Below are 15,103 nucleotides of genomic sequence, written 5' to 3'. Positions count from 1 at the left end.
TGCTGCCGCCACGCTAGACGCTGCCCCCGGCTCGTTTGCTTGACGACGCACAGGCCCGCCCGCAAGCTGCTTTGCGAGCGACGAGCGAACTCTCGCCCAGGCACGACCACCAACACTGCGACCGGCCCCTCGCCCTCGCCGTCCCCCCCGCCCTCCTCTTCCATCCCCGGGCAGGCCGCCGACTGCCCGCTATGCAGTGCTGAGGCAATGAGCGCGACCGCCACGCCCAGCCGCCCCCGACTCACGCCTGCCCGCTCTCCGAGCTCGCGACCCCAGCAATAATTCTCGCGCCCATCACCACGGGCTCCGCGCCGCGCCCGCACCCCAGACCACCGCGTTCCGGGGCTCGTACATAGCGTTTTCAACAGCCCGCCTCCCCGTTGCCTCACACGTTGCGCTGCTTGGTCTCTGGCCGGCGCCCAACTGTGAAGGCAACAGCACCATCCCCATGATGCCGGGCCACACGATACCGCCTGCCGTCCCTTTCCACCCGGGGGGAAGGCGGCATGGCGACCACCACCAATACTATCAGCCTCCTCCCCAGGCCCATTCGCCTGTGCACCACAATCCCTACGCCGCCTACCCGCACCCGCACTATGCTCCGCTCGCGTCGCCCTATGCTCCGCAGCCGCAATGGTACGGCATGAACCCATACGCTCAGCCGCAACACCATCAGTATGCGATGCCGCCGCGACAGTTCCAGCCCCTTGCATCGCCGGTCGTGGTTTCCTCGCACCCGCACATGGCCCACTTGCCGCCCGTAAACCGCGCCATGGGGCAGACGCCGCCCATTGTACATTCACACACACCCCCCGTCGCGCGCATTCCTACACCCCAGCGGACGCCCCAGCCTCTGCCTTCGACTCCGTCTGTTCACTCGCAGCAGGCGCTGGTGTCCTCGCCGACCCCGCCAACCACTACGGCCACAGCAACTCCGCCGCCCACGACTCCTTCGGTGACTTCGACGACTACGAGCGCAGCGCCCATCTCCATGGGGACGTATATGCCGTTCTACCCGCCACTGCCGTGGCTCTCGGTCGCTGATGCGGATTTCCCTCCGCGCGCATCACAAAAGAAGCGGAGGAGGAGAGCTCCGGTACCGGCGCAGGAGGACGACCTTGCCCTGCCGTCACGCGAGCAAGTGGTCGACGTGGAAGAGGCTCACGGTACAAAGGAAATAGCTGACGATGCCGACCACACATCGACCGAGGGGCCAGAGGAGTCACAGGCCTCGACCATGGCTCCCGCTTCCGAGGCCACCACCGATACCCCGCAGTCTTCACACCCTCCCTCAGAGGTCGAATCTACACGACCATCAATGTTGTCTCCGGGTATGCCTGCTCAACCTGCTCGCGCCTCCCAAGGCACGCATGCCCGCACTCAGACGAAGCCTGCTGTGCCTCTGATCCCTATCAAGGCTGCAAAGGCACCTAGCGTCACGTCAACCACACAGAAGTCGGTCAAGTCATCAGACAAGGAGAACAAGTCAGAGACAGCAGTGCCTGCTACTCCTGGACAAGAGACCAACGGCACCGCTGAAGAAACACCAAAAGCTTCACCGCCACCGAAAGCAGCACCTGGGTCATGGGCCTCACTTCTTAGAACGAAGAACAATGCCGCCGCAGCCAAAGCCCCTGCCGTTTCCAACGGTGTCGCCCCTACAAGTGGTCCTCCAGCGCCCAAGAGCAACTCTCTCGGTGACGTCCTCGCATCCTACTCTGTCGATTCGCATAAAAAGATTTCTTTCCTCGAACCCCGTGGCCTTGTAAATACGGGTAATCTGTGTTATATGAATTCTGTGAGTGAAGTTCCTTGTCTGATCTAACCAGGCAACTAACATCGTATAGATTCTTCAAGTTCTTCTTTTCTGCGTACCCTTCTACGACTTTTTGGATCAGTACGCTAAGCGCGTCGTCCATAGCTTCAAGTCCGAAACTCCTCTTGTGGACGCCATGATCATGTATATGCGCGATTTTAAGGTCATTGATTCGGCTGAATCCGTCGAGAAGCTCCGCATGCGCTTGAAGGATAATGAACTGGAACAGTACGGCGAGCCTCTCACTCCAGAATACGTATACGACGTCATCCGGCGGCTGCCTCGCTTTGAAAACATGAAGCGAGGTCAACAGGAGGATGCGGAAGAGTTCTTGGGTTTCTTGCTCGCCGGTCTTCATGATGAATGTGCCCACGTTATTAAGAGCTCGAGGACCTCGAACGGAGACGCCTCGGTGACTTCGCCAACTACCGAGCGTTCAGGATCTGTCGACGGAGGATGGCTCGAGGTCGGACCGAAACAGAAGGCTTCCCTCACACAGTCATCAGGAGCTGTCGATATTGAGAGTCCACTCACAAAGATCTTCGGCGGCAAGATTCGTTCCGAATACAAAAGACCGGGCGAGAAACCGTCCGTAACGCTAGAGCCTTATCAGCCTCTGCAGCTGGACATTGGCTCACCAAACGTCAACAACATTACCGATGCGCTCAAGGGACTGACTCACTTGGAGACTTTGGATGGCGCTACCCGGGGCGCACGTGCTTCCACCAAGCAGATGTTCATTGAGACTCTGCCACCGGTACTTATACTTCACCTCAAGCGTTTCCATTACGATGTCAATGGACCCCAGAAGATCTGGAAGAAGATTGGATACCCGCTTGAGTTGGATATTCCTAAGGAGGTGTTCCCGCAGCACAAGCGATCAACTTTCGGTACACGCGGCGCACCGCGCTACCGATTGATTGGTGTGGTCTATCATCATGGAAAGAACGCAAGCGGCGGTCACTACACCGTCGACCTTCGCCGACAGGAAGGCCGCGAATGGATTCGCGTGGACGATACGGTCATCCGCCGTATCCGTGCAGAAGACGTTGCCGAGGGCGGTGCTGAAGAAGACCCCAAGGTCCTTGCCGCCGCGCTCGAGCAGCACAAGAACGATGGAGGCGCTGCGACAAGGAAGAACTTCTTCGAGCAGATTGGTGACGATGCAGAGTCGGACCGCGGCGGCTGGAGCCAAGTCAACGGCTCAGAAAGCAAGAAGGAGAAAAAGTGGACCGGAGTGGTCAACGGCACGGCGACGCCTAGCTCGGCAGGAAAGCGGACGCCGTTGCCCAAGGAAAATGTGCGGGACAACAAGGTTGCGTACATTCTTTTCTACCAGCGCATCGAGTCTTGAAGGCCGCGAGCCTCAGGACGCGCTTGTACGCTCGATGAGATCTATATGGCGTCGCTTTCCGGGTAATGGGGTTGGCGATACATCAAAAGTTTCTTCGGGCATTTGCATAGGCACATGCATTGGCGGGCTAGCGTTCATAACGGGTCTCTGTCGGTTTGACGAGGGACGGGTAACGCATTTGCATGAGTCTGGATGAGGTTAAGGATGTTGGGAGGGAGAGGGAGATTGCTCCCCAGGGGTGTGGGGAGGACGGGATGATACCCTACTGAGGGTGGCGAGGGGAGGAAGGAGAATAATTACAACAGTGCCCTGTTCACATGCCGTCTTGCTTGGTGTGAGGTGATGTCGTGTTATACGTCTTACACCATATGACTCAATGCCAACGTTGAAAAGTGGTGTGGCGCTGTGGCAGGTTCCGGTCACACGTAAACAAGATGCCGTGGAGTTGTGCCAGAATCGCGAGTCCTCCGTTAAAAAAAGACCGTGGTGCTGTGGCCCTGCATTAACCACGCACTCGCCTCGCTCGACCTGCTCAATCTCAAATTGCTCTTGCGCTACTCTCTCTTCCACTGCCGGCTGTCTCCGTCACACGCACGCTCGCCCCAGTTCCCGACCCTCAAACCAGCCCCACGCCCCGCGCCTTGATCTGTAGCGCAAGGTACCGACTCATGACTCTGCACAGCGCGAGGTTCCCACCCATGAACCACAGCCCCGGATGCCCTGTCGGGCGCCACATGGCATTGACTTCCCCTTCTTCATCTAGATCCCAGACGTCTTTGCAGCGGGCGGCTTCGGCCTCGCCGAAGGTCGCGGCCACGCTGGTGCGCATATTTGCGTAGCCGGTTGCGAGGACGACGACATCAGCGGGGAGGTGTGTGGAACTGGTGGAGCTTGCTCCGGGCGCAAGGACAAGGCCATTTTCATCGAAGCATTCGATGCCGTTGGGGGACTGAACTACTTGTATTTTGCCGGAGATGATGAGCGCGCTGCAGCCGACGTCGATGTAGTACCCGCCGCCGCGCGTGATGTACTTGCGGTAGATGCCGGAGCCGTCGTGTCCAAAGTCGACGTTGAAGCCAGCGCGGGACAGGCCGTCGAGGTTCTCTTTTTCTGCGGCCCGGATGCGCTTGGTGAGGGCGACGTTGAGAGCTGCGGCGGGCTGTTAGCATGGGCCTGGATAGAGAAGAGCAGAGGCGAACACTTACCGAATTGCACAGCGTTGGGCAGGGAGTTGGCAAACACATCGGCGTCTTCGAGCAGCGGGCCGTTCTCCTCGTACATGCCTTCGTGCAGCATGAAGAGGCCTTTCGAGGCTTGGATCACGTAGGTGCCGCGGCGCTGCAGCATGGTGACTGAGGCGGCGCCAGCGAGGTGATAATTTTGTGCTATGTCATGACCGGAGTTACCTTGATTCTTTTGTGTCAGAAATAACAGTAGTAAGGAAGAGGGATGGAAAGCTTGCCTGTGCCAACAACCACGACGTTTTTGCCAGCGAGAGACTCGGCATGCTGCAAAGCATCTTTGTGCTGCGATGCGTGATATACTGTTCCTCTGAACGTGTCCTGGCCTGGGAACGTAGGAATGAGGGGCACGCCGGAGTGTCCAGTGCAGAAGATAACATGTGCGGGCCGTAGGGTTCTTTCTTTACCATCGCTTCGCGTGACGATCACAGTCCATTTTGCATCTACGTCTGAGTAGGAGGCGGAGGATATAGTAGACGAAGTCCAAACGTTGAGTTCTAGGGCGGAGGCGTAGATCTCAAACCAGTCTGCTAGTTTGTCCTTGGGGGTGAAGAGCGGCCAGGCCGAGGGGAAGGGCATGTATGCCATGTGGGTGTACTGCACCGGGTCTGGGGGGATATTACTTATGTGGAAAGGAAGTGAGAGGGGGTTTATTACCATGTGTGACAAGCGTGCGGTACCTACAAGAGTGGGGTACAAAGTCAGCGAAATGCTTAAGAAAGGAATAAACGGGTAGAAGTGAGTTTGTTCCAGCTCCAGCTCACGACGAAACTGGAAAGATTCTAGAGACTGGAAGTAGCAAAAACAGCTCCGTAGTACCTCGGCATTACTCACCGGTGCCGCCAATTATCCCCTACACGCTCATTCTTGTCAACGACCAAGACGGACATATTGAGTGCTTGGAGCCGAGCAGCGACGTTGAGGCCAGCTTGACCCGCACCAACGACAAAGACGTCCGGCTCTGTATCTGAAAACTCTTTCTCCCTGTCGCGTTTCTCCTGCCAGTTCAGGCCGCCCTTCATGCCTCCCGAAGTCCCGTCCAAAGCATTGTTCCCTCCGTGCTTTCTCCGCGTGCCGGTTGCCTCCTCATGTCCTTTCAACTCCAGTAGCGCCGTACTAAGAAAATGAGCTTTCCAGGTGCCATCGTCTCCTTGTACGAGTCGTAACACGCCCTTTCCCCTTCCAATCTTGGTCTCAAAATGAAAGAGTGAAACAATCCACTCTAGACCCTCAAGTGGCGTCTCATAATGAGGTGCGAAAGGGTGAGACTCATCTTCGAGGCGAATTGAAGAAAACTGAGTCTTGGATAGATTGTCATTGAGGAAGGATGTTATGTTGGGTAAAGAGCGGATTGTGCGGAGGTCCCAGGTCAGTGTGAGAAAGTCGCGCCACCAGCTGTCAGCATGGAGGAGGGCAGGAAGCATTAAGACATTATTGCTGGATAAGAAAGAAAAGAAATTGTCGAGCCAGGCTTGAGCGACACTGCGTGCTTCGCGGCGTTCTGGTGCTTGGGCTTTGATGTCGTGCTTGGTGAAGGTGGGGAGGGTTACGTCGTGGGGATATTTGGCCAGCATTGTGGTTGTTCTTTGCACAACACCAAGTCCTTTTTAGAAGGCGAAAACTGTAAACTTATATGTAAAAGGTTACGGTTAGTGTCGTCCAAGGGAGACTGCGTATGTTGAGACTCTTTGGGGGGTGACATTGCTCTATAGAGGTTAACATTCGGCACAAGTTGGCCCATTGCGAGTCTTCCAATCAAAATGGGTGATGAAACGCTCTCCTCTGCTTGATTCGGACGTTTACACGTGTAGACGCGTCTGTTGTATGACGACGTTTCGTTGCGGGGTTTCGCCCGGAGGTAGTTCGGCAGACCTTCCTCGTCAACCTCAACAAGATTGCTCTCATCTCATGTATATGGAACTAGTCCTATCGATAGGTCCAGCTGGGACTCCAACAACTTAAATGTTGACATCGTGGTACTCTTCAATACACAATCGTTTCTTATTGATGTTCACATGTGAGCACATCGAGCCTTACTTTGCAGGTGTCGGGATGACATGGCCCGATGCAACGCTAGTCCAGTCTCGGTTGCTCGGGTACTCCTTCCACAATGTGCAGTGACGTGGATTCATCGGCCCATGTCTGGTCGTGTTGCGACAGGTTCGGCCTTCACTATGAATGCATTGCTTGAGAGCGGAAGCTTGAGCAGGACAGTGTGGGTTCACCTCCCAATCCAAAGGCGTGGCTGACCAGTCAGGTGCAAGCTGTGTCGTCAAAGAAAGACGCGGTGTAATCGCCATTTACCCAAGTGCGACAGTTGTCTGAAGGCCGGGGTCAACTGCCAGTATGGTAGGTGTAGAGTAGAGATATCTAGCTCGCGTGGCTAAGATCATCGCGACACAGTGAAGGATAAATCGCGGCCAGGTCTGAGGGCTGGCTACGTTTCCGCACTGGAGGAAAGGCTAAGTAAAGCTACTCTTAAGGCTTTTGATCGGCCAGGGCTCATCCCAATCAGACGTGCTCGAGAAGGAAGTGCAATTGCTGAAAGCTCATCGCTGTCGTACGATCGTCGTCCTCCCCACATCTTTTCGTACTAATAACAAAAAGCGCATACGACCATCGTCGGGAATCGCGGGAATTTGCACGCAGGTTCTTTGCCTGCACCTATTCTTGAAGCTCAGGACGACTTACCGATATATCATGATCCTTTATCACCGCCAGGACCAGCTCCTACTGCTGGTCCCAGTCTGTTGGGGACAATGGCGCGGCCGATGCAGTTCGATCCACTGCGGCCAAGCGTTATCGATGAACATTGCGCAGTGTGGTTCGGTGAGTAATGTTACATAGTATCCAATCCAACTGGCTGACGTCACCGAATATTCAGGAAGATATCACCCATGGTTCCCTATCCTGCATCAGCCATCTCTTCTCGAAGCTCTGCAGGTGTCGGCTAATGTCAAAGAAACACCATATCTCCCCATCTTGAAAGCCATCATAGCCGTCACCATTAGTCAAGACTTCTGTTCTGATGGACTATCAAAAGAACGATGTCGTGAAATATCGGACGAGCTTCGCAACCAAGTTGTCATGGAAGCCGTGAACAACCTTTCATTGCGGCCGTTGCAAGCGATTCTGATAATTTGTAATCTTGAATACGGCGCCGGACGCCTGAAAGAGCATTGGAACTTAGTTGCTCTAGCAAAGCGGTATGTCTCAAGTTGTAGACGTGACTATCACTCCTGCTATAGTTATCTTAGTGATTCCAAAATAGTATGGCGATTCAGCTTGGGCTGAGGGACTTAGTAGCCCACCATTGCGACAATTTCAATCGCGTCTCTACACTGCCTCCACGTATGCTTCCCCTTCCCGACTCTTTGGTGGATAGGGAAGAAAAGATACGGGCATACTGGATGGCTGAAGGTAAGAACTTCCTCAGCAGGACTTTCAGTATCATAAATCTCTAATATTTTCAGTGCTTGATGGTGCTTCCACTGTCGGAGCGGCTTGGAATATCACTATCTCCCAACCAGAGGACGATGGCCTGCTTCCGTGCAGCGACGCTGCTTGGGCTTTTCCGGAAGCTGTAATCAGTGCATGGCCGTTCGACGATCTCGCAATGTCATCGACCTATTCGCTCTATGTGATGCTTGTCACAAATGAGCTCTACCATGTCCATCACTTTCTGCAACAGTCCTACGATCTGCAGCTTGCTGATGAACGAGCTCGTAGACGAGAGAATTGCCAAATTATTGACGAGGGCCTCAAAGACTGGCGAGCTCGCTTTGCTGCTACCCAGTTGCAGTTCAATACTGATATTGATGATCACTACGACCCGAACACTACTCTTATTCAATGTGTTTTGGACCTGTAAGACACTGGAGAAGTCATAGTAAAGACGTACTAACCTCTTTCAGAGCCACGATATCGCTATATCAGGGCCTCATCTTCCCACCGCTCGAAGGAACTCCAGGCACATGGAACCATGCCATACGGCGCTGTCTAGAGGCCTGCGATAGCATGACGAACCTTTTGCAAGATGTTTTAGACACAGACCTAGAGAACATGAGTCCACTTATCATACAATGCATCTTCGTTGCGGCAAGATTTTGCATCCGTAAGCCAAAGACCTTTGGTACTGATACTTTGGCTGATGGAAACTGCAGTTCATGCGAAGATATTCGACATTGAACCTTCTCACAAAATAGCGTTTTTTCCAATTAAGCTTGAAGTCTGTGGACGGCGTTGGCCGTATGCGCAGCGACTTCTGAAAGTTTTGAGAACAGCGGTCGCAAGCTATGATCCATCGAATGGAACAGCGACAACCATCCCTGTCCAATTTTACGACTTCATGTACGCCTACCTAGACATTGATGAAGCAATTCGAATTTGGGCAGAAGGTTCGGAGACGTAAGTGGGCGAACACGACTGGTCAATTTATGCGCGAAGACCCAATAGGTATCAACAAAAGCAAACGCCCTTTAAGACACTTTGATGCTGACCGCAGGCATTGTGATACCGCAGGACTGTTCTATAGGCGGGCGGGCACACGTAAATGCGCTATGCCCATCTTGGCAAGTGGCTGCAGGCTCCAGGGGCGCCCAACGCTTATCTCTCCACATCCGCAAAGCTTGCTTTGATTCTGAGCATGGAATCCCTCATAGACGTTCCTCCTGAAATGGAAAATCAACCAAATAATCCTTTTCATATGAACAGTGGATGCGTCTGTGTGATCAAACAAGCGTTCACGGCTGCCAGTCTTGCACATCGGATGACCCGGGCTTGGTCTGCTGGCGGACAAGGGTTCCCCAGAAGGCTGCAGGAACATCATGCAGCGCCGATCCCGCGACCATACCGGGTAGATAAGTATCTCATTTCAACCGCGCGTGAGCGTCCATTGGCATGCAGTCGAACTCCGGAGAGAGCGATCTTATTGGGTTCCAGCCTCAGACCCTCGCAGCTTGCAATATGGTGCTTGAAACGATGTTACCATGGGACACTGTACCTTCCGCATGGTCACAGCATGGGGATAGGAGTGCATGGGAAGGATGCCGTGCCCGCGTACCATGCATTCAAATATCAGAATGAATGCTACAGATCCGGGCGCTGCCGACACTTCAATTTGGGTGTCTCCCCATCCACAAACCTCTGAGTATGGCTATCTCTAAGTCTGCCGCACTGGCGGTTTTTTGGGTCCTCTCGCAGTTTGTTAGAGGGCAGAACGTCACTGATAATCTGAAATATGTCAATCAGCTGATTGGAAGTGCCAATGGAGGTCAGTGAACGTTCCCATCGCAAATGTGTTGTTGACCAAGTTTGTAGGCAATGTATTTCCGGGCGCGACACTGCCATATGGTATGGCAAAAGCTGTCGCTGATGTTGACTCGGAAAGTAATCAAGGCGGCTTCACGACAGAAGGAGGCAATGTGACAGGCTTCTCTACGATGCATGATAGCGGAACGGGTACGAGCGGGATTCTGCCCTGAAAAATGAACGCAAGCTCAAGTAACACAGGTGGAAGCCCTTCGCTTGGCACTTTCGCGTTCTTCCCTTACGCATCTTGCGCAGGTGGCGATATTAATGGATGCGCGTTTCCGAAGAAAGCACGCAAGATTCATTACAAGCCAGAGTCTGTCAAAGCTAGCCCAGGATATTTCCACATCGAGCTGCAGAGTGGTGTCGCTGCTGAAATGACGACGGCACATCACACCTCTCTGTTCCGCTTCAAGTTTCCATCTACTGGCGATAGCAGCCCGCTATTACTTCTAGACCTAACAGATCTGAGCGATTCACGCCAAGATAACGCGACAATACAGGTGGACGAGACAACTGGTCGAATGTCTGGAAGCTCTCGCTTCAATCCATCATTCGGAACCGGCACCTACGTGGCTTACTTCTGCGCTGACTTTAAGGGCGCTTCAATACGCGAAAACGGGATCTTTGTGAACTCTCGAGCGAGTGCGAATGTGAAAGACCTGAAAATAAACCGCTCCATCAACGGATACCCACTGCCTGGAGGTGGCTTCATCCGCTTTTCTGAGAATCCTTCTGATGGTGTTCTTGCACGGATCGCTGTCAGCTACATCAGTAGTGAACAGGCTTGCAGCAACGCCGAAGCGGAGATTCCGGACTTTGATTTTGGAGCTACGCATACTGCAGCTGAGTCCGCTTGGCGAGAGAAGCTCTCGCCCATCACAGTTTCATCAGAAGGTGTTGACTCATCACTGGTCACGAACTTCTATTCAGGCATCTATCGCACCATGGTGAGTTTTGGAGGGCGTTACGCTTGCTATCGAATTCTTCGATGCTAACCTTGAAGGTGAATCCCCAAAACTACACAGGCGAGAACCCGAAGTGGGACAGCGGTGAACCGTATTTTGACTCATTCTACTGTTTGTGGGACAGCTTCCGCTCACAGCTTCCGTTCCTTACGATTAACGATCCGAAAGCGCTGACGCAAATGGTTCGATCACTCATCGACACTTACCAGCACGAAGGCTGGCTTCCGGATTGTCGCATGAGTCTGTGCAAAGGGTACACACAGGGTGGTTCTAATGCTGATGTTGTACTGACCGATGCCTTTATCAAGGGCCTCACTGATGGTATTGATTGGGATGTAGGCTACGAAGCCGTTGTGAAGGACGCCGAGGTGGAGCCGTTCTTCTGGTCAGTGGAAGGTCGCGGTGGCCTGGACAGCTGGAAATCTCTTGGCTACGTTCCCACACAAGATTTCGATTATAAGGGCTTCGGTACGATCACTCGATCTGTCTCAAGAACCCTAGAGTATGCGTACAACGACTTTTGCATTGCTCAGATGGCCAATAAGCTTGGAAAAACTGATGATTTGGAGAAGTACAAAGAAAGCAGTGGTAATTGGGAGAGCTTATTCAGCAAGAACCAGACAAGCTTTTTCCGCAACGGAAGCGACACTGGTTTTGTTGGCTTTTTCCAAGGGAGATATCAGAACGGCACATGGCACAACCAGGATCCGTTGTGGTGTTCCACTATCGACAATTATTCCGGCAAGTCTTGCTCTTTGCAAAATACAGGACAGGAGACGTTCGAGTCCAGCTTGTGGGAATATGGGTTGTGAGTATAACCCAGACCGCTGCATCCTGAGCTGTTGCTAATGGTAGTCATGCAGCTACGTACCCGGTGATCAAGCCGCTCTGATCGATCTCTATGGAGGTCGTGACGGATTCGTCAAACGTCTCGACTACTTGCACGATCAGAACATCACTTACATTGGAAATGAGGTAAGTGCTTATCTGTTACAGCCGTAGTGTAATCAAGTTAATCGCATCCCAGCCTTCCTTTCTTACCGTCTTCCAATATCACTACGCCGGTCGCCCTGCGCTTAGCGCCAAGCGATCACACTTCTATATCCCGCGCTACTTCTCGCCTCAGAACGACGGTCTGCCCGGAAACGACGATTCTGGAGCTATGGGTTCATTCGTCGCGATGTCCATGTAAGCTCATGTTACGCTTACTTTTAGCCGATCATTGACATTGCAAAGGATGGGTCTCTTCCCTAACCCTGGACAGAACGTATACCTCATTACGCCTCCTTATTTTCCCTCTGTATCAATCAAATCGCCTCTCAATGGAAAGACTGCCACTATACGCAACGTCAATTTCGATCCTACCTACGAAACCATCTACATCCAATCTGCTACTTTAGACGGCGAACCATACACAAAGAATTGGATTGATCACAGCTTTTTCACAGATGGCAAGGAGCTGGTACTTACGTTGGGAAGGAACGAAAGTAGCTGGGGCACGCAGATCGAGGATCTGCCGCCCAGCCTGAGCGAGTATTCGGGTGGGAATGGGACGACAAATGGCACCAGCGGGAAGACTCTCGGAAGGAGAGAGATTACTATGCAAATGTTGAAAGCGAGAGCGGGATTGGGAAGCGTAGATGTGGTGGGTTTGGGAGCATAGAACATATTCAAGTGACAGTTGTGCAGTAGTGCGACCGTGGCTCGACATACCTTTTCCAGGACTAGATCTATGCGTTTGACGAATAAGCAGCTTTGAGCCTCCAAATTGTGGTTGCAACCATGGGTTCTTGACTCCGTTGTCAAGTTTATGCTTTGTTGGTCCCTTCGCGGGTAAATCCGGAAACGTGGCCCTTGATAAAACGCTCAAATTAGTTATCAAAGAGAGCCTACATCATTGCTGGAGTTGGATAAAGAAAGAGACTTGCCATGAAATCTAATTTTTCACTTGAGCAGGGAGATAGATGGGTACTTTACAGTGCCGGCCGTTATCGGTTTCCGGATCTTACACTTCGCCTGTTCTTACCGCACGGTCCTCTTGCAGCTCGCTTATTATATTGAGACTAGCTTTGCAAGGGGTCTACTGTAATTAATCGCGTTTCCATACAGTTTGGGATTACGTGGCTATTTTCTCTGACTCGCGAAAAGTCCATCCCCCAACAACAACAGTCCGAGCAAGCTGGCGCTGTGTTACTAAGTGCTTTTATTCATTGTTATAACATTATGTGTTTTGTACAGACCTCAGCATTGAATCGAGGTTCTCTAACTTATGGCTCAAAGATTGATTACTGTCGCGAGTAGAATCGGCTTTCCGGTTTTGCACTTCGACTTGTTTTCACCGCACGGTCCTCCAGACATGGGGCTTCCTACTTCATGTTAGCGTCTGGCAGGGATAACACCGTAATTAATGCCGGTTCCAAATTAAAATGCAAGCATTTCATGGTTGGAGCATTGTTGCCTTATAACCCGTCTAAATCATGTGATTTATTCTTTGCTGTGTAGAACGTTGAAAAAAAAAAGCATCAGCAATTGGATAAGATTATATGGCTACAAGGGAGTCCATGAATTTATGACATTTGCCACAATCGCGCTAGCATTAATCAGTATACTTCTCCTCGTCACTGCGAACTACCGTGCTTCTACTTTGATTATCGTCAGAAACAAACTCCAAACATTCACATTATGAGACAGGTGTTGAATAGTTCTCTTTTCTAGTAAGGCAGAGACGACGAAAAGACAAGTCCCAATTCTCATGGTTGTAGAGTCATGGAGCGCATGAATGCCCGGAGTCTGGATCTCCAGGTCCTCCCAAGTTATTCCTTCTTCTCTATATTTTTGTTGGAAGATAATTTTGGACTCCTGAAGATAGGTGTTCGGGTTGAATACTTTCAGAATCGGAACTGCTTCTCTGTAGTCACAGAGGAGCACCAGCGGGACGGTCGCATTGATAAGACGCACACTGAAACTCATAGCGAGTACTATGGGATGCTTGATCCAATGATAGCGCTTCGGCCGCAAGAACACTCTGTCGGTGTGGTCCCATAAGGTTTCCGGAATTGCTTCCCGAAGCTGGAATGCATCATGAAGTGGAAGGTGAACGGCAAGATTCCGAAATGACAAAGAGCTATTGGTAATGGCAGGGGTTGGATCAAGCAGAATGTACTTCTCGGCGACTTCGTACATCTCAATCTGTTCAATCTTCGTTTTGAGGCCGGCCAATGGGAGAAGTCCTTCTCGGCAAAACAGTTTTGGACCAATCTTGCGGAGATAAATGCCTACATCTCTACGGAAGGTGCCGGATTCTGTTGGAACTGACATGTGGAGCTTAAGACCCGAGTAGATAAAGTACAACGTCTCAACGCGGTCGCCCCTTGTGGGGACAGTAGCAACTCGAATAAAGGTGCCGCCGGTGAAGAAGAGGCCTCTGTTTGTAACGGAGAAGTTCATAGAGTCGTCTGAAAATGGAATAATACCGGAGCTTGCAGCGAACGCAGAAGGTGACGGAGCGAAAAGCCCGACAAATTGTGCTCTCGACTCCTGTGGAAGTTCCCACGCAAATATTGTCAAGTCGTTATTGCGCTTGATGATTTCCTCCTGCAGACGCCGGAACGCTCGCATGCCCTCACCATAGATCAAGGGCATGTTCACCTCGAAGATTCCCAAGAGGCAGTATGCCAAATCCTCGAGACGGGTTGTTTGCCGTTGAGCAGCCCAGGACATTCTTGTGGCGATAGACGAATCTGATAACGCGGAATGCCCAAGAAGAAGATGAGATGGGATGCTGGTAGAACTTGAAATGATATCGACGAGTTCAACCTTCGTACCAATTGCATTCCACTCGTAGTCGTAGAATTTGACCACTTTCGGTGCAACTAATTCCTGCAGAGTCCAACCTCGGGTAAACCAGCGGCAAAGCTGAAGTCTCGACAGGTCCGAATCTGGAGGAAGGTCCGCAAGATAAACGTAGCAGACCTCGGCATTCTGGTACCACTGAAACATGGAATTGATAGACTCGCTGAGCTCTGAGCTACTCGACTTGTCGATGCAACAAGTATCTACCCAGAAGTATTGTAGGCGGTCTTTCTTTGCTTGGTCTCCACAAAACTGGATTTTTCTATAACCATCTTTGTTTCTTCCGGTCCCGCTTATTAGATCTTGGAAAGTAAGTTCCTGGTCGTCTGCTTTCCATGTGTGCGAAAGGATGGCGTAAGACGGAACGTTGCTGCCGACAAACGTGGTCAGGCTGAAGTTGCCATCATCGTTAATTTTCAGAAGATGCATGCTATTAGCACACCAAGGGAGGATTGTAGCACAGCTGCTCCTGAAATTGACGCCGACAGAAATAGAGAATAGAGACAATGGCTTAAAATGGAAGATGTTGCGGGAGATGGTTGATTCCTTCCCTAGACTGTCC

The 15,103-nt window shown here is 52.0% G+C and overlaps 5 protein-coding genes across 5 annotated transcripts; 3 read left to right on the top strand and 2 right to left on the bottom strand.

The window, feature by feature from the left end:
- Positions 1–365: 365 nt before the first annotated feature.
- On the top strand, positions 366–3,358 carry CC84DRAFT_610927 (cysteine proteinase). The gene is made up of 2 exons (XM_018186888.1): positions 366–1,798; positions 1,848–3,358. The coding sequence occupies exons 1-2, from the start codon at positions 449–451 to the stop codon at positions 3,168–3,170; spliced, it is 2,673 nt and encodes an 890-aa protein (XP_018037043.1). The 5' UTR covers positions 366–448; the 3' UTR covers positions 3,171–3,358.
- A 428-nt stretch (positions 3,359–3,786) lies between these two features.
- On the bottom strand, positions 3,787–5,985 carry CC84DRAFT_1090000 (putative flavin-containing monooxygenase YUCCA3; the record flags this gene model as incomplete). Its single annotated transcript, XM_018174335.1, has 5 exons — positions 3,787–4,319; positions 4,376–4,583; positions 4,643–5,019; positions 5,069–5,091; positions 5,246–5,985. 5 exons carry the CDS (start codon positions 5,983–5,985, stop codon positions 3,787–3,789), a joined length of 1,881 nt encoding a protein of 626 aa, XP_018037042.1.
- A 238-nt stretch (positions 5,986–6,223) lies between these two features.
- CC84DRAFT_610784 (uncharacterized protein) lies at positions 6,224–8,848 on the top strand. The gene is made up of 10 exons (XM_018186887.1): positions 6,224–6,626; positions 6,669–6,760; positions 6,815–6,877; positions 6,927–6,971; positions 7,019–7,240; positions 7,296–7,617; positions 7,683–7,831; positions 7,885–8,278; positions 8,326–8,525; positions 8,575–8,848. The coding sequence occupies exons 1-10, from the start codon at positions 6,469–6,471 to the stop codon at positions 8,820–8,822; spliced, it is 1,893 nt and encodes a 630-aa protein (XP_018037041.1). The 5' UTR covers positions 6,224–6,468; the 3' UTR covers positions 8,823–8,848.
- Positions 8,849–9,562: 714 nt separating this feature from the next.
- Positions 9,563–12,517, top strand: CC84DRAFT_1116420 (glycoside hydrolase family 92 protein; the record flags this gene model as incomplete). Its single annotated transcript, XM_018175462.1, has 7 exons — positions 9,563–9,683; positions 9,731–9,871; positions 9,923–10,671; positions 10,728–11,497; positions 11,553–11,664; positions 11,717–11,877; positions 11,926–12,517. 7 exons carry the CDS (start codon positions 9,563–9,565, stop codon positions 12,350–12,352), a joined length of 2,481 nt encoding a protein of 826 aa, XP_018037040.1. The 3' UTR covers positions 12,353–12,517.
- Positions 12,518–13,241: 724 nt separating this feature from the next.
- CC84DRAFT_1163008 (HET-domain-containing protein) lies at positions 13,242–15,086 on the bottom strand. Its single transcript, XM_018178151.1, has one exon. The coding sequence runs from the start codon at positions 14,968–14,970 to the stop codon at positions 13,318–13,320; it is 1,653 nt and encodes a 550-aa protein (XP_018037039.1). The 5' UTR covers positions 14,971–15,086; the 3' UTR covers positions 13,242–13,317.
- Between the last annotated feature and the right edge of the window lie 17 nt (positions 15,087–15,103).

This window comes from Paraphaeosphaeria sporulosa (assembly GCF_001642045.1).
Source record: "Paraphaeosphaeria sporulosa strain AP3s5-JAC2a unplaced genomic scaffold CC84scaffold_4, whole genome shotgun sequence".
Classification (NCBI taxonomy): domain Eukaryota; kingdom Fungi; phylum Ascomycota; class Dothideomycetes; order Pleosporales; family Didymosphaeriaceae; genus Paraphaeosphaeria; species Paraphaeosphaeria sporulosa.
This window is presented reverse-complemented; position numbering and strand designations above follow the sequence as displayed.

Coding starts and splice junctions, on each gene's coding strand:
- CC84DRAFT_610927 (XM_018186888.1), top strand. CDS start 449: ATGATGCCGGGCCACACGATACCGCCTGCCGTCCCTTTCCACCCGGGG. Junction 1,799..1,847: donor ATCTGTGTTATATGAATTCT/GTGAGTGAAGTT, acceptor AACATCGTATAG/ATTCTTCAAGTTCTTCTTTT.
- CC84DRAFT_610784 (XM_018186887.1), top strand. CDS start 6,469: ATGGCCCGATGCAACGCTAGTCCAGTCTCGGTTGCTCGGGTACTCCTT. Junction 6,627..6,668: donor GGAAGCTTGAGCAGGACAGT/GTGGGTTCACCT, acceptor CTGACCAGTCAG/GTGCAAGCTGTGTCGTCAAA. Junction 6,972..7,018: donor GCTGAAAGCTCATCGCTGTC/GTACGATCGTCG, acceptor AATAACAAAAAG/CGCATACGACCATCGTCGGG.
- CC84DRAFT_1163008 (XM_018178151.1), bottom strand. CDS start 14,970: ATGCATCTTCTGAAAATTAACGATGATGGCAACTTCAGCCTGACCACG.